General features: G+C 36.0%; 1 protein-coding gene across 4 annotated transcripts in view; it reads right to left on the reverse strand.

Moving 5' to 3' along the window:
- The window catches only part of STK31 (serine/threonine kinase 31), a 76,486-nt gene extending 61,975 nt beyond the window's left edge, over window positions 1-14,511 (reverse strand). Inside the window, exons 1-6 of one of the 4 annotated variants that reach the window (XM_058724813.1) lie at window positions 14,400-14,511; window positions 12,690-12,736; window positions 12,549-12,601; window positions 7,747-7,845; window positions 2,186-2,260; window positions 82-240 (exon numbers count right to left, since the gene is read on the reverse strand). In XM_058724813.1, the coding sequence (XP_058580796.1) occupies window positions 82-240; window positions 2,186-2,260; window positions 7,747-7,845; window positions 12,549-12,601; window positions 12,690-12,736; window positions 14,400-14,458 (492 nt within the window). In that variant the 5' untranslated portion in view covers window positions 14,459-14,511. The other 3 variants (XM_058724809.1, XM_058724810.1, XM_058724812.1) reach the window with 3 other exon arrangements.
- Window positions 14,512-20,753: the final 6,242 nt, after the last annotated feature.

Below are 20,753 nucleotides of genomic sequence, written 5' to 3' on the forward strand. Positions count from 1 at the left end.
AGAATTTAACTACATTTATATTTTGTTTCAACCACACAGCTTTACCTCTATTAACAAAAATATTAAAAATCTGTGACTTGCCTGATCAAACTGGGTAACTTCTTGGCCAGAAGGAATCTGTAGTCCCCAAAGTCTATACTTTTTGGCAACACTAGAAAACTGCAGATCCAAAGGAATCTCAACTATATCAGATCGATTTAGAATTTCAGTATTTCCATAGTCAATGTATCTCACCAGACACTGAGAAAAAATTAGACAAATACTGACACAAGGGAACTTAGATTAAACATCTCCAAAGAAACCACCAATTTGCTGCTTTCTGTTAATTACCTGTAAGTCAAGACAGCCTTTCACCTCAAATTGACAAAATGTATTCAGAAACAAGAGCTCAAACAATACCCCCAAAGTAAAGAAAATCCATCCATAGTTCATGAGATTCCAGTGATTTCTGTTTGGTTGTAAGTTAACTAGTTATACTAGTATCAACCAGTACTATCAAACTAGTTATACTAGTATCAAACAGTACTACTATCAGACAGTACCCCTGATTTCAGTTTAGGTCTTAATCCCAGGGTTGTGAGATGGAGCCCCACATCAGGCTCCATGCTGAGAGTGGAACCTGCTTAAGATATTCTCTCTCTCCCTTTCTCTCTATCTCTTCCTCCCTCTCTCCTCCTCTGCCCCTCTCCCCCACTCATGCTCTCTCTCTTTCTCTAAAATTAAAAAATAATAATAATAAATAAAAAGGTAAAGAAACAGCTAATATTTAAATAAACAAATCTATGAAGCTTATGGCCTCCCCTATCTCAAATGTTAAAATCAATCAACACTTCTAAATCCAAGTTAGAAACAGTAACACCTGAAAAGAAAGGCAAAATTCTCAAACTTCCTTTGGTAAAATTAAATCCATCCCAGGTGTTAGACCTAGGATATGAATTAAATTCACCCTCACATCCAGCTCTATTTAGAAAGTAAAAAAGAAAATGAGTTTATCATGAGGTCAAAGCCATCTTGCCCCTTAATTTTAAAAAGTTACAGCCAAAGCAAAAGCAAACACAATATATCATCTCCAGGTGTCAAACTGTGGGGAAAACATCTAATTAGAAAGATCTATTTCACCAAGATAAACCATTATCTGTGATGGTAATAAATCATGAGATTTTTTTTTTTAAGTTACTCTGAGCATTACTTGTTTTATCTTATCATATCCTTTTACACCAAGAAAAATATTTTATAAAACATATACATTTAAGAAAATATTTTAGGGGCGCCTGGGTGGCTCAGTCGGTTAAGCAGTCGACTTCGGCTCAGGTCATGATCTCGCGGTCCGTGAGTTCGAGCCCCGCGTCGGGCTCTGTGCTGACAGCTCAGAGCCTGGAGCCTGCTTCAGATTCTGTGTCTCCCTCTCTCTGACCCTCCCCCGTTCATGCTCTGTCTCTGTCTCAAAAATAAATAAACGTTAAAAAAAAAAAAAAGAAAATATTTTAACTCCAGTAAAGCAGATACAGGAAAAAAACAGTAAAGGAAAGCCTACAGAGATACTTTTACACAGCCTGTAATGTGTAACTGCCATCAAACAGCCATTCAGAATCTCATCTCCACAAATCCCCTTAAAATCTCCCTCAAGTTCAGTTTAAAAAAATCAAATAGCTAAACACAAAGAAAATTCATCACATTTAACCAAAGCATGAAAAAGCAGTAAGCCAATCTTCATTAACAATCTGCAAATCAACTAAGCAAAAGATAAAGAGAACTTCTTTTGAGTAGATCAAATGTTCTTTTCCTACTCAATCTTAATAGAATGAACTTTTAAAGTTACTTAGCAAGAACCAAACGTGACGATTAAGAACTGAGATACAAAGAGCCCACTGGTCAGCAAAAATCATTCACAAATTATGTAATCTATCCTAGGACAATGTGCAGTGATTATATGACAACTTAAATTCAGAAGGATATTCCTGAATCTAACCTGGATTTTTTTTAAGCAATTCACTCCTTTGTGTTCACTAGGTAAAAAAAAAAAAAAAAAAAAAATGTTTTAATCAATTTATAAGTTCATTTGAACCAGATCTTCAGATCTTATTACTACTATGTATAAGGAATGAAGGGCTAAATAAGCATCAAATTTTGGAACCAAAATAATTGTCACTCGGGGCAAAAAAAAAACCGAAACACTTGCTCCTGCCTTTTCATCACTGATGATTTTCAGTACTTTGCATCTGTACCAACATTTATCTTCAGAAAATAATCCACCATAAATCTATAAAGAGAAAAAGAAAGTAAAATTATTTGGCACTTTAATGATTCAAAGTATGCTACATAGATCAGAATGGTTAGCATTTATTAAGCACTTACTAAATGGCAATAAGCACCTTATATATAATAACTTATTTTATTCTCACAATAACTGTAAAAGGCAGATACTTTCTGTTCACCATTATATCCCCAAACTCATAAGCTACAATTCAAAGTCAGGCAATCTGATTTCAGAGTCCATAATTCAATTTTGCTTCTCAAAAAAAAAAAAAAAAAGACATAAAAAACAAAATTCAAAAAAAAAAGCATACGCATCAAAGACTTAAAATCATGCTATTTTAATGTCTGAAGACATAACTGGTACAATTAATTGTTCTTAAAATATAAAGATGCCAAGTACATACCATAAATCTCAACCATGTGGGATCCATACATCCTACCAGCCAAGAAAGATTTTTATACTTTTTACTTTATATGTAAGGACTCTAGTGTTATTAAATGGATAAAATTAAATTAGATAATATTCTTAATACTGAATTTTATTTTAAATTTAGATTTTAATTTAATTATGTCAAATATAAAAACAAAGGAGGAGCGCCTGGGTGGCTCAGTCGGTTGAGCATCTGACTTCAGCTCAGGTCATGATCTCGCGTTCATGAGTTTGAGCCCCAAGTCAGGCTCTGTGCTACCAGCTCAGAGCCTGAAGCCTGCTTCTTATTCTGTGTCTCCCTCTCTCTCTGCACCTCCCTTGCTCACTCACACTCTGTCTCTCTCACTTGCTCACTCTCAAAAACAGACATTTAAAAAAATTATAAAAAAGAACAAAGGAAAATTTACATACTTTATGTCAATTTTTCAACCTTAGCACTACTGACATTTTCAAACAGGATAATTCCCTGGCAGGAAGATGGGGCAGGGGCTCATTCCCATACTGTGCACTGTAGGATAGTTAGCAGCATCCTCCTTAGCCTCCACCTACAATGCCAAGAAGCACCCTCTCCAGTGTGGCAACCAAAAATGTCTCGAGACACTGCCAAATTATCACCTGGGGGTGAGGGTGGGGGATACAAAATCACCCTAGGTTGATAATGACTTTCTTTTTTTCTTTTTTTTTAGCTTATTTGAAATCAAGAGAAAGACAGCGAGAGAGCACACATGAGCGGGGGAGAGGCAGAGAGAGAGGGAGAGAAAGAATCCCAAACAGCCTCCATGCTGTCAGTGCAGAGCCCAACATGGGCTTCATTCAATGAACCATGAGATTGTGACCTGAGCAAAAACCAAGAGTGGGATGCTCAACCGACTGAGCCACACAGCCATTTTAAATCATTCATTTTAATCATACATTCTCAACAGGGTAAATACTATTCTCAAGGAAGTGAAAACTCGTTTGGAAGAGAGGGGTGTCTTCAATATTACAATTGTTTGTAGCCCTCTAAAGTTCAAACCTATCTGACAGCATAAACAGATAATCTATGGTGTTAATATGTCTTGAGGTGAGGAGACTCATTAGAGAAAAAATACCTTAAAAGGGCATATGAAAGGTTGGAACACTGCCTTAAGTGAAGTGTAAAATTAATTTTAAGGGTGCCTGGGTGGCTCAGTCAGTTAAGCATCCGACTTTGGCTCAGGTCATGATTTTGCAGTTCGTGCTGCATTGGGCTCTCTGCTGTCAACACAAAGCCCACTTCGTGAGACAGATCCTCTGTCTCCCTCTCTCTCTGCCCCTCCCCTGCTCAGGCATGCTTACTCTCTCACTCTCTCTCAAAAATAAACATTTAAATAAAAAATATTAATTTTAAGTGTATCACTCTGAAGTAAGACAAATTCACAGATTTTGAAGCAAAGATATATACAGTATGAAATACAAAAGTCTTCAACTTCCCAAAGCAACAAAGTACAAATCAATTCAGAAACACAATGGATATCTAACAAAGCAAATATTACAAAGGATAGGTATGAAATTAGCACTTAACTCTGGTTCCCTCAGCTAACATTCAAAAACTGGAGAGCAACAGAGAGCACAAATGGCAGGGTACATTCTCCCAACCATCTTACTTCATTTTTCAGCAAGCAAAAAGGTCTAGTAGCAAAAATAGCTCCTATCCAATTTCAAACTCTGCAAAAGGTCACATTAACCTTTAGTTAAGACTTTGTAATAATATGCTAATATAATTAAAAATTCAATATTAAGTAAGTGACACAAATGGAGCATCACTGCAACCCAGTGTACATAGAGGTGGGGATACTTGTATCCAAGAATAGAGCTGGGACCCAACAAAGCTGAAGAATCTGAAGTTTTTGACTCTGTTAGTGTGAATAATCACAAAAACCAGCACAAATACAACTCTATCTTGAGGAAATTTCAACACTTTCATAACTTTCAAACACTATCATAACTACACATGCACTCCCATTGTGCCAGGTACCAATCTTCTCCTCTCACAGCTCCACTATTTATAGCCCATGACCCAGCTACAGGATGAGAGGCAGATACTCATTCACTTCGGAAAATTTACAAAGTATAATCCATTCATAAGTAACCAGAGTGGCTGAGTAATCATTTATAATAGGAAATCTATTATTGAAACTAGTTTGAGTATTTTGTAAAGCAAGTAATTTATTTTGCATTCAACAGAGGAAAAGTGGGTATATTTTAATTTATAACACTAGTAAACACAGTCCTAGGCTACAAGGATGCTTAAAAAAACCCTAGAATTTCACAAATTCTAGTTAACCATTCTAATGTTCAGCTCCAACCTACATTCCTTCCTTCTAATCTCTTCTTTTTACACATTTTTATATATGCCATTGGGGTTGTAATTATTTTAAAATAAAAGTAATAGAGGCACATTATTAAAAGACAATCAAAGCACATCAAAAAAAGTAAGACTTCCTTACCAACACTCTTCAACATACACCTCCTAAAAATAATTTTACACTTACACTAATTTTACATATATGCTAGGATATGTTTATTTACACAAATGTGGTCATTTTATATCCACTATTTTATACACCTAATTCTATATTAAAATATAGAGATCTTATTTACAAACAGAGCTTAGAGTTGGGTGAGGCAAACAAGGCACCCATGGCCAAAATTTAAAGAGGCACTCACTCTGAGGTGTACGTTAGAGTGCCTCCTTAAATTTTAATTTAAATGTAAGTGCCTCCTTAAAATTTCCATTTACTTTACCATAGTATCAGCGTCTGAAATAACGAAGTATTCCAAAATAAGGATCTACCACAATTCATTAATTATTCCAGTATCAGATTAACATCTAAGGGGGTGGGCTCTCTGAGTTTGAATACTTAATCCATTATAAACTAGTGGGTGACTTTCATAAAGTTATCATAGCCATGCTTCAATTTTCAAAAACACATAAAATAACAGCATCTGCTTCATAGGGATGCTATGAGGACTAAATGAGCTAATACGTGTAAAGTGCTTAGAACACTGTTTCAAAAGGATAAGATTCAATAAATGCCAGCTACCATTATTATTACTACTACTACTACTAGTAGATATTTAGTTAATCTCCATTTTACCTATTACAAATAATACTGCAATTAATCATAAAACACCTTTCTTTGTGTACTTATAAAAATGTCCAAAGGGTAAATTTTTGACAGAGAAATTGATATATCCAAGAATATAAGCATTTATTATTTCAAAAACACTCATTTACAATCACCTGGAATTTTTGAAAACAAAAATTCCAGTACAACTCAATAAAGAAAGGATGACTGTTTTGATAAGTGATGCTGGCATAACTGGATAACCATATGGGAAAAAAAAATAAATTTGACTCCTACTTCACATCATAACCAAAATTTTCCTGGAGGTAAACCACAGCCCCAAATGCAAAAGATAAAAGCTTGAGGGGTTGGGAGGAAACATAGAATATATTCATGACCTTGGGTTAAGTAAAGGGGTCTTAGATAGGAAACAAAAAGTATACACCAAAAAAAAAAAAAAAGAAATTATAAATTAGACTACAAATGACATAAAGAAAGTGAGTAGGGAAGACACAGATAAGGAGTAGATACTAACAATACACATGTAAGACAAAGGACTCATATCCAAATTATGTAATGAATATATATAGAACTTCCTACATATCAACTAAAACAACCTTGAAAATGGGGAAAAGATGTAAGTAAAAAGGCACTTCACAAAAGAGGATATTCAAAAGGCTAATAAAACTATGAAAATAGTGGGGCGCCTGGGTGGCTCAGTTGGTTAAGCATCCAACTCTTCATTTCAGTTCAGGTCATGACCTCAGGGTCAGCTGTAAGATAGAGTCCCACATCAGGCTCTGTGCTGGGCATGGGGGCCTGCTTGAGATTCATTCTCTCTCTCCCTCTGCCACACCCCTATGTGCACTTTCTCTCTCAAAAAAAAAAGAAAAAAAAAACCTATGAAAAACTACAACTATGAAAATATGGTGAAGCTCTGTACTCAGGAAAATAAAATCAGAACACCACACTACACCCACCAAATGGCTAAAATTTAAAAGAATGACAATGCAAAGGATTGATGAGGACAATGAGGAACTAGAATCCTCATACTTTGCTGGTAAGAATAAAAATTGGTTCAATACTTTCGCCAAACTGTGGCCAGTACCTACCAAAGTGAAACATGCCTACCCCATGACTTAGCAATTCTACTCCTAGGTATGCAGTGAAAATAAAAAAGTTAATACATCCAACAAAAAACTGTGTAAGTATTTCATAGTAGCATTAATTCACAGTAGCCAAAAACTGCAAACAATCCAAACGGCCATCAAAGGAGAACAAACATATCAACTGTGGTGTATTTATATACAAGTACTGCATAGCTTGAAAAAGAACAACTACCAATACCAATACACACAATAATATGGAAGAATCTCAGAAATTCTGCTGAATGAAAGAAGCCAGACATACACAAAAGAGTACACACTGTATGATTTAAGAACAGATAAGTGAATTTTCAGTGACAGAAATCAGAATAATTACTTCTTGTTAGAAGGACTACTGATGAAGAATTGACTGAGAAAGGGTCTGCAGGAATTTTCCAGGAAGAGGGAACCATATCTTGATCTGAGTGATTACTATATCTTGATCTGCGTAAAAATTCTTTAAGCTGTACAGCTATGACTTGTGTGCATTACTGTATGTAAATTATACCTCAATTTTTAAAAAAAAGAAAAAAACATCATCAAAATTTTCTCCATAAAGATAACTTTTACAGATTTTTTTTCTAATCAGTGTCGAAAACAAGGATTGTGTTTTGTTCACCATTGTATACTCAATGCTTACCACCGTAAGAGCACACAGTCCGTAGTATTTTTGAAAGAATAAATTTATTATGACTATAGTTTATATCACTTCTAAAAAGTTGCCTCTCTTTTTCAAATACATCAAAACTTCCAACAATTATAAAATCTAAGACATAAGAAAGCCATCAGGAGAGATGGAATAATTATACCCGAGAATATGGCTCACCTTCTTTGGATCAAGATTCCCAAAAACTGAATTGGCATGGGGACAAACTTCAGACAGTGAGCAACCAATCTTCATAATATCCTTATTTCTACTGATACTCTAGAAGGAAGAATAGCTATAGTGTAAAATTCAATAAATTATTTGACAGTGCTATACAACTGAGAGTTCTACTAAGCATTACTTAAAAGATTTTGGAGCATTCAAGGTGCACCTACATGGCTCAGTTGGCTAAGCGTTGGGACTCTTGATTTCGGCTCAGGGCATGATCTCTCAGTTCAGGACATCAAGCCCCACGCTAACAGCACAGATGCTGCTTGGAATTCTCACTCCCTCTCTCTCTGCCCCTCCCTCACTCATGCACTCTCTCAAAACATAATAAATAAACATTAAAAAAAGATTCTGGAGCATTAGAGATTAAATCAAATTCTTACAGTAACATTTTTTCATAATTCAAATGAGTTCTTTAAGAAGTGGTACTACGCTTTAGAAAATCTTTACTTTGCAGTAAGTTCAAATTACTTGGAATTCAAACTAAGAAAGCAAAAACTATTAAATCCTAAAATGTAATATAAACAATTGTGTCTGGATTTTACTATACATCTAATGGTTCAAAATGGATAGCATATTTTGGTCAAATGATGAGTCTTCTCATATATTTGTTGTTGGATAAAACAGATGTAAAAAAAAAGTTAAATGTATATAATCCTCTATACACAAATACTGCATCTAGTTAGTAAATTCATTTGTCATGGGTATGGGCTAACAATTTTGAAGTGTATACTAGGATCGAACAAATAAGTAAATATACCACAGACAATGATAGCAGGAAAGAAGTTACAAAAAAAAGAAAGAAGGCTAAAATGAACCTGCACTGTCAGACTAGAATTGGAAGATATTCATATGAACTCATAGTATGTATGTGTATATATACACATTTGTGTGCATATACATGCATGTATGAAAGATACAAAAATATAGATATGTACATGTGTACGTTTTTATACACATATTTTTTCCAGCTCTGTCTGCTGACAGGGCCTAAAAGCAATGACACTCCATCAGCAAAAAACACAACTAGTGCTCAGATCTTGATATCTAAACACCATTCTCCAATAAAAGGAACCAGGGTTCTGGAGAGTGGTGGATTCCAGGATGAAGATAGGGAAAAAGATGATCCTGGAATTTTTGGTCATGCCAGAAAGTAAAGAAATGCTCAAAAAATAAATGGGGATATGTTTTAAAAGGCACAACAGCCTATGTGAATAATCTCCTGATGCCCAAAGCTGCAACAATGTAAACAACAAAATAAGCAGTGATAGTGCTGTATTATAGCCCATGGAATAAATAACCATGAGTCCATATTAACCTAAATAATTGAGTAAATGATTGGAGAAGATACAGCACTTCCTCACAGAAGAATTCCAATTAATACATGCAGAAAGCATACGAGAAATTAAAAAAATCATCATTAGACAATGACTACAGTAATAAATAATAAAATTTGTGGGTGAAAAGTTGAAGAGAAATACAACTAGACAATCTTAATGTATCTCCCTCTAAAACATTTATTTATTTATTTATTTTCGGGGGGGGGGGAGAGAGAGAGAGAGAGGGAGGGAGGGAGAGGGAGGAGGGCACAAGTGGGGGAGGGGCAGAGCGGGGGGGTGGGGAGAGAGAATCTCAAGCAGGCTCCACACTGTCAGTGCAGAGCCCAATACAGTGCTCAAACTCATAAACCATAAGATCATGATCTGAGCCAAAGCTGAACGCTTAACTGACTGAGCCACCCAGGCACCCCTAAAACACTTATTAATTACAAAAGGAAAAACAGTAACTTTAAAGTGAAGAAACCCAGCAGATAGCACCTTAACCAAGTGGATAAAGGTTAACATTATCAATAATGATTTATCAATATCATGAATCCCCAAGATAATGCACTAGAAAGGACAAAGTATCATTTCTGTAGTATTACAGCCAATCTATTTATGAAAAACCATCAAACAAATCTAAGAGATGTTGTATAAAATAAGTGACCAGTACTCATCAAAACTTTAAACTGAGAAATAGTCTATAAGTGACCAGTACTCATCAAAAATGTCAAAATCAGTAAAGACAAGGATAAATAAAAGAACAAACCAAAGTTAGAAGAAACTAAAAAAAATGACAACTAAATACAATGAGGGATCCTAGACTAGAAAAAAAGATGGGAGCACCTGGGTAGCTCAGTTGGTTAGGCATCCGATTCTTGATTTTGGCTCAGGTCATGATCTCACAAGGTTCGTGAGATCCAGCCCTGAGTGAAGCTCCTTGCTCACAGTGCAGAGCCTGCTTGGGATTCTCTCTCTTCCTCTCTCTCTCTGCCCCCTCCCACTCACGCATGCATGCGCTCACACTCTCTCAAAATAAATAAAACATTTTTTTAATTTAAAATGGAATTTTAAAAAAAAGACAATGAAAAAACTGTTGAAAGTTGAATACAGGCTGCAGCTAATTATCTGGCTTTGTTTAACTGTATTATGGTTATGTAAAATGTTAGCAGTACTGGAAGCTACATGAAGGGTATAAAGAAAGACTCTGTACTAATTTTATGACCTTCCCATAAATCTAAAGTTATTTCAAAATAAATAAATGTACATATATGTTCTTAATATATCAACAAAATATTTTGTAGCTATATGACTAAAATAAGGAAATATCTTTCTTTCAAAAAAAAGTGAAGGCCACTTAGGATTCCTTCAGCTGCTACTCATTCCACTTGGCCTACCAAAAATTCTCATATAAGTGGCCTATATGGCAGAAATCCATGGAGTCAGAAAAACAGAGAGTATAGGTGAGAAGAACTTCATCTTGATCAGCCTCCACATATTTATGAATATTTATTCTTTATTTATATCCCATTCCAACTCCAGTCAAATTTTATAATTTGCTTCTTGAAATAATCATTCAATTCATATGAATGCCATTAGTAGCTTTAATTCTTAATCTTTTCATACATTTATGACATGTTTCATAACTTCTTAAAATGTTTAAATTTCTACAAGGCCTCCACTTCATGGTTGATATCAGAGGTTGGCAAATTTTGGCCTCCACCACTTGCTTTGGTAAATAAAGTTTTAATGGATCACAGCCACATCTATGTACTGTCTTCATAAGCCTTTGCACTACAACAGCAGAGCTGACAGAGTTGAATAGTTACTATAGACTATATGGCCCACTATCCTTAAAAATATTTACAATCTAATCTTTTACAGGAATAGTTTGCTGACTCCTGGTTTAAATAATAACTCCAAATTCGGGTGCCTGGTTGGCTCAATTGGTTAAGCATCCGACTTCGGCTCAGGTCATGATCTCACAGTTCGTGGGTTCAAGCTCCACATCAGGCTCTCCATTGTCAGCGTGGAGCCTGCTTCGGATCCTCTGTCTCCCTCTCTCTCTGCCCCCCCTTGTTGGTTCTCTCTCTCAAAATAAATAAATAAATTTTAAAAATTAAAAAATAATAACTCCAAATTCAATCAACAGCTTCACAAAAAGGTCAGTTGAAATCAAAGTCTACAGCTGCACTGATCAATAGGCAATACCCTCCTGAAATGTAGCTAGTCTGATTTGAGATAGAGTATACTGTAAATCTAAAATACACATCAGATTTCAAAACTTAATACGAAAAGGAAAATAAAATACTTGTAAATATATCTGTGTTAACTGCATTTTGAAATATTTTGGATATATTGAATATATTAAAATTTATTTCACCCTTTCTTTTTAGGTTTTCGTGAGTCTGCTAAATTTTAAATTGCTTATGTGGCTCACACATTTCTACTGGACAGTGCTGGTCTAGAAAATCTTATTTAAGCTATGAGCTTAAACATATCTATCATCTAATCTGGGACATTGTTGAGTGACACAGTTGCTATTAATACAGAGACAACATGCATAAAACATTTGGGTAGAATATATTTGCATAAGCAGAAATACAAATTTACCACAAGTTTTCTATGAATACCACCCTTCCACAGTGTTTTCTATATAGATATAAGAACAGTGGTTAATCGAATTCTTCTACAACTTTTCTTCTCGTAAATTCTATTTCCTATATCGCCAATTCGCTCCACCACCACAAAAGAGTTCTCATACTGCAGTTCTTACAGAAAAATGCCATACCTTTCCCTCCCATATTATGTGTAGTTCACAAAATTAAAAACTAGTGAGTAATTGTGTAATTAGAGGAATTCACCTTTTTAAATTCTAGAACACAAGCATTTTGGTACTTTGCTTTATATTTAAACCTAAGGAAACTTATCTGACTTGAAGTCCGTAGAAAACTATAAATGTTCCACTAGTGCTTCCAACTTCATGATGAAAAAGAGATTATATGCCAAATTCAAAGTTAAAGTATTAAAAAAAATTACATTAAAAAGGTAATATCTTTCAAGAAACAATCTTATAAAAGACCCCTAGATGGGGCTATAACTTCACAAATACAAGTTTCTTAGCGCATTCAGTAATTTATGCAGCCTAGATTGTTGGTGTTAAATTGAGTGTAATTCTGAAACCACAACTATAATCTTGCTGCTTTCTTTCTTTTTTAACTCAGTGCATTATAAGCATACTACTCATAACTCAGGTAGTAAGTCCCAGCTGTAACCAGTGTGCTTCCAAAAATGGCTTGTGTTAAATGTTCAATAATTAGGCACTGAGAATGACAAGGATATCTATATTCTGGGGTTTTTGTTTTTGTTTCTGTTGAGCAGGACCTGGGTTGGTGGAGGAAAGGGATGGGGAAAGAAATCAACCAGGCTATTTACCTGGGCCCAAAATGTTACCGCATCTTCCACATGGCTTCCAACCACATCTTCAACTAAAACCAAATCAAAATGCAAAGAAAATTAGAAATTAATCAAGATTATCTAGCTCTTACATCCAAAAATAATTTTTAGTGTCAGTACCTTTATTGTAATGTGTATCTTCATCCATCTGGGCAATTCCTGAAAAACTAAAACAATTCAATACCTTAAATTAAGTTCTAATAATCTGTCCATTCACAGTGAATCAAGAAAGCCTAAACTGTATAATGTTCAAATTCCTGCAAGTATGTTTTGTTCCTAAAGTTATCAAAATTCAACCTCTATATCAAACATGACCTGAGAGATTTTCTCCAATAATTCTTGTCTTGAGTATACTGTACTCTGCAATTTCATCATATACAATCTCCATCTTTTGAAATTATCTCTTTTAGCCAAGATTTTACAAATTTACACTGAAGTAGATATCTAGACACGTTCTAGTCAGTTACATAAATCAATACTTCAGAACAATATGCATATTCTTTCAAAAAAAGTGATGCCCTCCCAAAAGGAGAGCAGGACTTCTACAATTCAAACAAAAAGAAACACTACAAATATACAGAGACCAAACGCTTCAGACTGGTAATCAATTTTATTTAAAAGGTACAGTGATTTCTATTTTTGAAGAGATATTTCAATTAAAGACTGCAAAATCAAATCAAATTTTGCCTATTACTTCAAAACTAATTTTCATTATATAGTATTATACGTTCTAACTCCAAAATATTTCAAAATAAATGTCTACTCGTTTATAACTTTATCATTAATATACTAGAATACTGCCCTTTACATAAATGTTAGTTCTTGGAAGGAAACAGAAAACAGACTTTTTAAGAGCTTTAAAAGTTACCGAAGAACTGTGTTACACCAGAGTTTCAAATGCTCCCTCAAGTACTTACAGAAAGAGAAAAATCGTCCCAGGTTAAAAAAAAGAAAAGTCAAAAATTTTAAACTTTTATTCTTCTGGTTTTTGTTATACCTTATATAGTTTTTTCACATACATTAAGCTGCATGAAAAGGTGTTCAAAATACGTATCCTACCTCCACTACTGGTCAAAAATACTTTTTTATTTAATTGAGCAAAAAGTCGTAAAACCAAGATGAAATGTTGAGAGAGACTGTATTTCTCTTTAAGCCATTGGCTTAGATTTAGTAAAACTGAAAATATCTGGAAATGCCGAGAAGCTGTATGGTTCATCATAAAATCTGATTTTAAAAGGGGTCAAAAAGACTTTGCCGCGATGATTATGAAGAAACCGACGCTGTACCCGCTTCCAGCAAAAGTGGATTACCAGATGGCATTTCCAAATCTCCAATTCGTGGCAAAATTCGGAATAAGTGAGTCCAGGTTGCCCCTTGACACCTATTTTATGAGGGATTTTGAAGTTTAAATGGCACAGAATTTGCGGGAAAAGAGAATTCCACCCCACAACAGGCCTGCAAGACCCTATCAACACCGAGACTACGTAGGCCCAAGTTATTTGTAAACAGGTTTCGCCTCGCAGCCCTGCACTCAAAACCGGGGGTGCCCGGCACCCTCAGAAATAGGTGGGCGGCTCCAAGGCGAAGGAAGGCCGGGAAATGGGCCTTACCCCATACTTGGGAGACCTAAACGGCAAGCAGAGGTGAAAAGACGGTCCTTGCGGCGGCTACAACCGCACCTACCAAAAAGACTACCACTGACCTCACACTTTCCACCACAGAAGCTCCAGAAAAGTGCCCCTGACCCCACATGCTGGGCCCTCAGCCCTCCACCGCCCGCCACCGCGGCTTGCCGTCAGCCCGCCGTCGCGCACGTGCAGAGAGATTTACCACGCGTGCCTAGGTCGCTCAGGCCCCGCACTGCGCTTGCGCCCACGTTGCTGCGCCATCACCCTGGCTTTTCGGGAGCCGCTGCTTGGTTCACGTGGCCGCCAAAGCCTGGGGCCTGAGGCACGGCGTGCTGGGCGGGGCCACGCACGGGGAACGCTGCGCACAGAGGCTGCAAGTGCGGAGATTCCTGAGCTTCCGCGCTCCACGCGCGCTGGCAGGTGGGCGGTTAATTTTACAAGGCTTCAAATAATGACGGAAGAGAGTGGTTTGGATTCCACAGTCTACTAATTTGCTCATATTGATTTAAATTTTAAAACAACCGAAATAGAAGAATCCCAACATTTGTTATACAAGTTGGAAGATAAGTAAATGAAATGTGACTTTTAAATCAGTAGCTTTACAAGCACTTCCCAGCCAAACCTTAGCATCAGATCTTTCTCTTGTTGCGGCCTTTTTTCAGGACAGTAAAGAACAAAAATTAGTAGAGCTTAGCTGTTATATGCACCTATTTGTGGCAAACTTTGCACAACAGTTGAAAGTTATCTCTGTTGGGCGCCTAGGTGGCTCAGTGGGTTGAGCTGGGTTGAGCCCTGGTCTCTTGATTTCGGCTCATGTCACGTGAATTTAGCATGAGCTCATTTAACATTCTCATTCTCTCTCTCTCTCTCTCTCTCTCTCTCTCTCTCTCTCTCTCTCTTCCTCTCTCTTCCTCTCAGAATGGAGCCCATTTCTGGGCTTGATTTCACAAACTATGAGATCATGACCTGAGCCAAAATCAAGAGTTGGAGGCTTAATCCACTGAACCACCCAAACACCCCATCCCTGTTAATTTTTAACAGCTTTACTGAGGTATGATTAATGTCCAGTAAACTGCAGTTATTAAAAGTATGCAATTTTATAGGTGAACATATGTATACAACTGTTGAAATCATCCTCACAATCAAGGTAACATTTCCTTCACCACCTTCAAAAGTATCCTCATGCCCCAGAAAAATACTTGGCTTCCCCCCCCCACCCCCACTCAAAGTGACAGGTTCTGCTTTCTGTCACCATACATTAGTTTGCATTTTCTGGAATTTGACGTTAATGAAATCATGCACTATGTATATTCTGTCTGGTTTCTTTCACTCAGCATAATTATTTTCAGATTCATCCATTTTGTCATGTGTATAAACAGTTTATTGCCCATTATTGCTGAGTACTATTCCATTACATGAATATAACACAATTTATCTACCTTTTAATAGATATTTAGATTGTTTCCAGTTTGGGATTGTTTCAAATAAAGCTGCTACGAACATTCATGTGCAAGTTTTTGTATGGGCATATGCCTTCATTTCTCCCAGGTTAATACCTAGGAGTAGAATGTTTGGGTCATATTATTGCATGTGTTTAAATTTTTAAGAAACTCCTAGACTATTTTCACAAAATAGTTTTACTATTTTATATTCCCACACCAGTGTTTAAGAGTTCTAGTTGCCCCGTATCCTCATCATCATCTTATACAGTCTGTGTTGTTGTTGTTATTTTTAATGTTTATTTTTGAAAGAGAGAAAGAGAGCATGGAGGAGGGGCAGAGAAAGAGTGAGACCCAGAATCTGAAGCAGGCCCCAGGCTCTGAGCTGTCAGCACAGAGCCTGACTCAGGGCTCGAACTCATGAACCGTGAAATCATGACCTGAGCTGAAGTTGGACACACGACCGACTGAGCCACTCACGTGCCCCATATATAGATTTATTTTTCTTTTTCTGTATTTTTATTTTTATTTTTTTAAGTTTACTTACCTTATTTTGAGAGGGGGGGAGAAAGCAGGGGAGGGGCAGAGAGAGAGAGGGAAAGAGAGAATCCCAAGCAGGGTCCACACCAGCAAGGCAGAGCCCCAGTCAGGGCTCAAACTCACAAAGGATGAGATCATGACCTGAGCCAAAATCAAGAGTAAGTTGCAAAAAAAAAAAAAAAGAGTCAGGATGTTTAACCGACTATATATGGCCCATGTTTTTAAGTTTAGACATTTATGTACAATAGCATCTCCTTGTAGTTTTAATTTCCATTTCTCTTGACTAAAAATGTTGAGCATCTTTTCATGTTTATTTCCCAACCATACAACTTCTTAGGTAAAGTGTCTGTTCAAACTTGTTCCCATTTTTTAACTGAATTCTTTCCTTATTGAGTTTTGCAGTTTGTTACATACTGCGGATATAACTCCTTCAAATTTGCAAATATTTTCTCGCAGTTTGTGGCTTATTTTTTCATTCTCTAAAAAGAGTATTTCAAACAGCACAAGTTCTTGATTTTGATGAAGTCCAATTTATAAGTTTTGTCTTTTATGGATCATGCTTTTGTGTTGTATCTAAGAAATCAGTGGCTAACCCAGTTCACAAAAGCTTCCTATATTTTCTACTAGAAATTTTACATGTTTAGGCTTTGTTTAGATCTATAATTCTTTTTGAGTTCATTTTTGTGTAAGATGCAAAGCATGAATCAAAGTTTATACTTTTGCATTTGGATGTCCAGTTTTTCCACCACCATTTGTTGAAAATGCTATTATTTTTCCATTGAAGTGCCTTAACATCACTGTCAGCAATCAACTGACCAGGGGTCCCTGGCTGGCTCAGTCAGTTGTCTGACTTTGGTTTTGGCTCAGGTCAAAATTTCATGGTTTATGGTTTTAAGCCCCGAATTGGGCTCTGGGCTAATGGCGTGGAGCCTGTTTGGGATTCTCTCTCGTGCGCGTTCTCTCCCCCTCCTCCCTCCGCCCTGCTCACTCTCTATCTCAAAAATAAATAAACATTTAAAAAAAAAATCAATTGACCATATATGTGTAGGACTATTTCTGAATTCTCTATTCTGTTACATTAATATATTTGCTTTAGTCTAAAAACACACCATCTTGATTATTGTAGTTTTATAATAAGTATTTAAGACTTATTATAGGCAAATACTTATTATAAGGCAGGTACTGTAAGCCTTCCAATATTGTTCTCTTTCAAAATTGTTTTAGCATTGCAGTTCTGTGTGAATTTTAGAATTAACTTGTCAATGTCTACACACACAACACATACACAAAGTCTGCTGAGATTTTTTTTTTTTTAATTTTTTTTTTTTCAACGTTTTTTATTTATTTTTGGGACAGAGAGAGACAGAGCATGAATGGGGGAGGGGCAGAGAGAGAGGGAGACACAGAATCGGAAGCAGGCTCCAGGCTCCGAGCCATCAGCCCAGAGCCTAACGCGGGGCTCGAACTCACGGACCGCGAGATCGTGACCTGGCTGAAGTCGGACGCTTAACCGACTGCGCCACCCAGGCGCCCCTGCTGAGATTTTTATTGGAATTACATTTAATCTATACACTGAGAATTGACATCTTAACAATATTGAGTCTTCTGATCTATGAACACTGTGTATATATCCCCATTTTTTATATATTACTTTATTTCTCTGAGCAATATTTTGTATTTTTCAATGTTTTTTCAATGAACAAATTTTTCAATGTACAAAAGGTTTTGTACATCTTTGTCTAATTTATCCCTAAGAATTCTTTATGCTATTGTAAATGTTATTATTTTCTTGATTCCAATTTCTAGTTGTTTTGTTGATAGTATACAGAAATATAATTTTTGTATATTGATCTTATTTTCTGCATCCTTGCTAAATTCACTTATTTCCGGTTTTTTTAGTATATTTAATAGAATTATCTGCATATAAGTCACACGCAAATGAAGACTTTTACTTTTGCCTTTCCAATCTGGATATCTTTTCTTTTATCTTTCCTTATAGCAATGGCTAGAACCTCCAGTATGTTGAATGCAAGTGCCAAGAGCAGCCATCCTTGCCATGTTCCTCATCTGAGGAGGAAAGCGTTTGCCTTTCAGCATTAACTATGATGTCAGTAGTGGCTTTTTAGTAAATACCCATTATCAGATTGAAGAAATTACCTTAATTCTTAGTTTGCTGAGAGTTTTTGTCTTGAATGTGTGTTGAATTTTGTCAAGTACTCCTACATCTATTAAGATGGTCATGTGGTTCTTTTTTAGTTTGTTAATATGATGAATTATATTAATTTTCATGTTAAGACAACCTTCCATTCCTTGGAAAACACCCATTCAATCATGAAATATTATCCATTTTACATATTCTTAGATTTGCCAAAATTGTTAAGAATTTTTGTATCTATGTTTGAGAGGAATTAGTCTGAAACTTTCTTTTCTTGTGATGTCTTTGTCTGGTTTTCATATCGGAGTAATGCTGGCCATATAGATTAAGTTGTAAAGAATTCCCAACTTTAATTTGCTGGAAAAGGCTATATAGAATTAGTCATCTTTGCTCCTTAAATGTTTGGTAAAATTCACAGTACAGCCATCTGGGCCTGGAATTTTCTTTGTGGGAAGATTTTTAAGTATAAATCAGTTCTTTAATTGATATATGAGCTAACAGCATACAATAAAGGGCTAAACAGGTTATCTATTTATTATTGAATGAGCTTCAGTTTTTGTATTTCAGGGAATTTATCTATTTCAGTCTAAGTTGTCAAATTCATTGGCATAAAGTTGTTTATCACATTCCCTTATTATCCTTCTAATAGAACATATAGTGATGTCATAACTCTCATTCCTAATATTGGTGTTTTGTGTGTTCTCTTTCTTTCTAGCCTTTGCTGATCAGTCTGGTTATAGAGGTTTATCAATTTTATTGGTCTTCTCAAACAAACTGTTTTGTTTTATTCATTTTCTCTATTGCATTCTGTTTTATATTTCTGCTTTGGTCTTTATTATTTCCTTTTTCTTTTTTTAGTTTTCATTTTCTCTTCTTTCTCCAGTTCCTTAAGTTGAAACTGATTTGAAATCTTTCTTCTTTTCTGATATAGGCATTTGATGCTATAAATTTTCCTCTAAATACTGTTTTAGCTAAATCCCACAAATAGTTTTCATTTTCATTCAGTTAAAAGTATTTTGATTCCTTTTTTTACTTTTTTCCTCTACCCATGGATTATTTAGATATTATATAACTTAGAAATTTTTGGAGATTTCCCAGATATATTTGTTACTGATTTCTAATTTAATTCCATTATGATCAGAAGACATCATGACCTGAATTATCTTAAAAGTATTGAGACTTGTTTTGTGACCTAGAGTGTGGTCAATCTTAGTAAATGTTTCATGTGCCTTAAAAAAAAATGTGGGTTGAGTGTTCTGTAAATGTCAATTACATAAAGTTGGTTAATAGTTGTTCAAGTCTTCTATATCCTTACTGACTTTGTGCCTACATAATGCTTTGGTCAAGGGAGGCCCCTGGGTCATTGACTCTGACCCAAACCTACAGCATCTGAACAGTATCTGGGGCATGAAGCAAGTGTTGTCAATGTAGGCTCAAGGACTCTATCAGCTTCTAAGTAGAGTATATCTGTCCCAATTATATATATTTAGGTACTTTAGAAATAAACAAAAAGTGGGGCCAGATACATTATACTCACTGGGACAGACTTTGGTTAGGACTCCATTTATCACTGGGTTGCATACAACCAGAGGACCACAATGGTGTTTTGGGTTCTTTGGGATCCATATGAGCTCAGATGCTACATCCAAAAGTCCTTGGTTGAAAAATCTGAGTATTCCTCTTTCTCCACTGCATAGTTACACTAATGGGTGCCTCTCTGGGGCAAGTATATACATGATGTTTATCATGTATACTGGAGGACCCCTCCTCAAGGGAATCTGGGCTCTCCCTGCTATGAGTGGGCTCTAGATCTGACCTACCTGAAGTCTGAAAACTAGGTGAAGAATACAGTAGTTACACAAGTGGATTTACAAATCAAATAACAACCTAATCAGCTGTCCTTCTATCTTGCCCCTTGGAACACCACGATTTTAAATTCCTTCACAGATCCATGCCTTGGTATCCATTAATTATGTCCACTGGGCATCTGACAGTTCAGTTCCACAACCTGGCCTTCAACTGCATCCCATCATCTACATTGATATCAAGGAGCCCAAGATCATGGCAGCATCTTCTACCATCAATTCTAGCCTGTAGATGTCAGCCACAGCCAATCTTCTCAAAATTGCCAGTATACTCTTCACCATTACATTTTTTATTGCCTTAATTGTGAGTGTCATCTGAGCCTTCACAGGGAAAATGCTCAAGTGGTAGCTTCTGAAGTTTCAAACAACACATCCATTCTAACATTGTGACTTCATTGAGTTTTGTGACCCCTTCCTCAATACCATGCCAGATAAATTCTAGCATTTCCACCATATCTTCCAGATGCCACCCTAGCAGTGTTAGGACCAACTCCAGATATCTAAGGCATTAAAACCCAAGTTAGGAGTTTAAGTGCTACCGTGTTACTCTCTCCTAT

Source organism: Neofelis nebulosa, chromosome 4, assembly GCF_028018385.1.
Source record: "Neofelis nebulosa isolate mNeoNeb1 chromosome 4, mNeoNeb1.pri, whole genome shotgun sequence".
Lineage (NCBI taxonomy): Eukaryota > Metazoa > Chordata > Mammalia > Carnivora > Felidae > Neofelis > Neofelis nebulosa.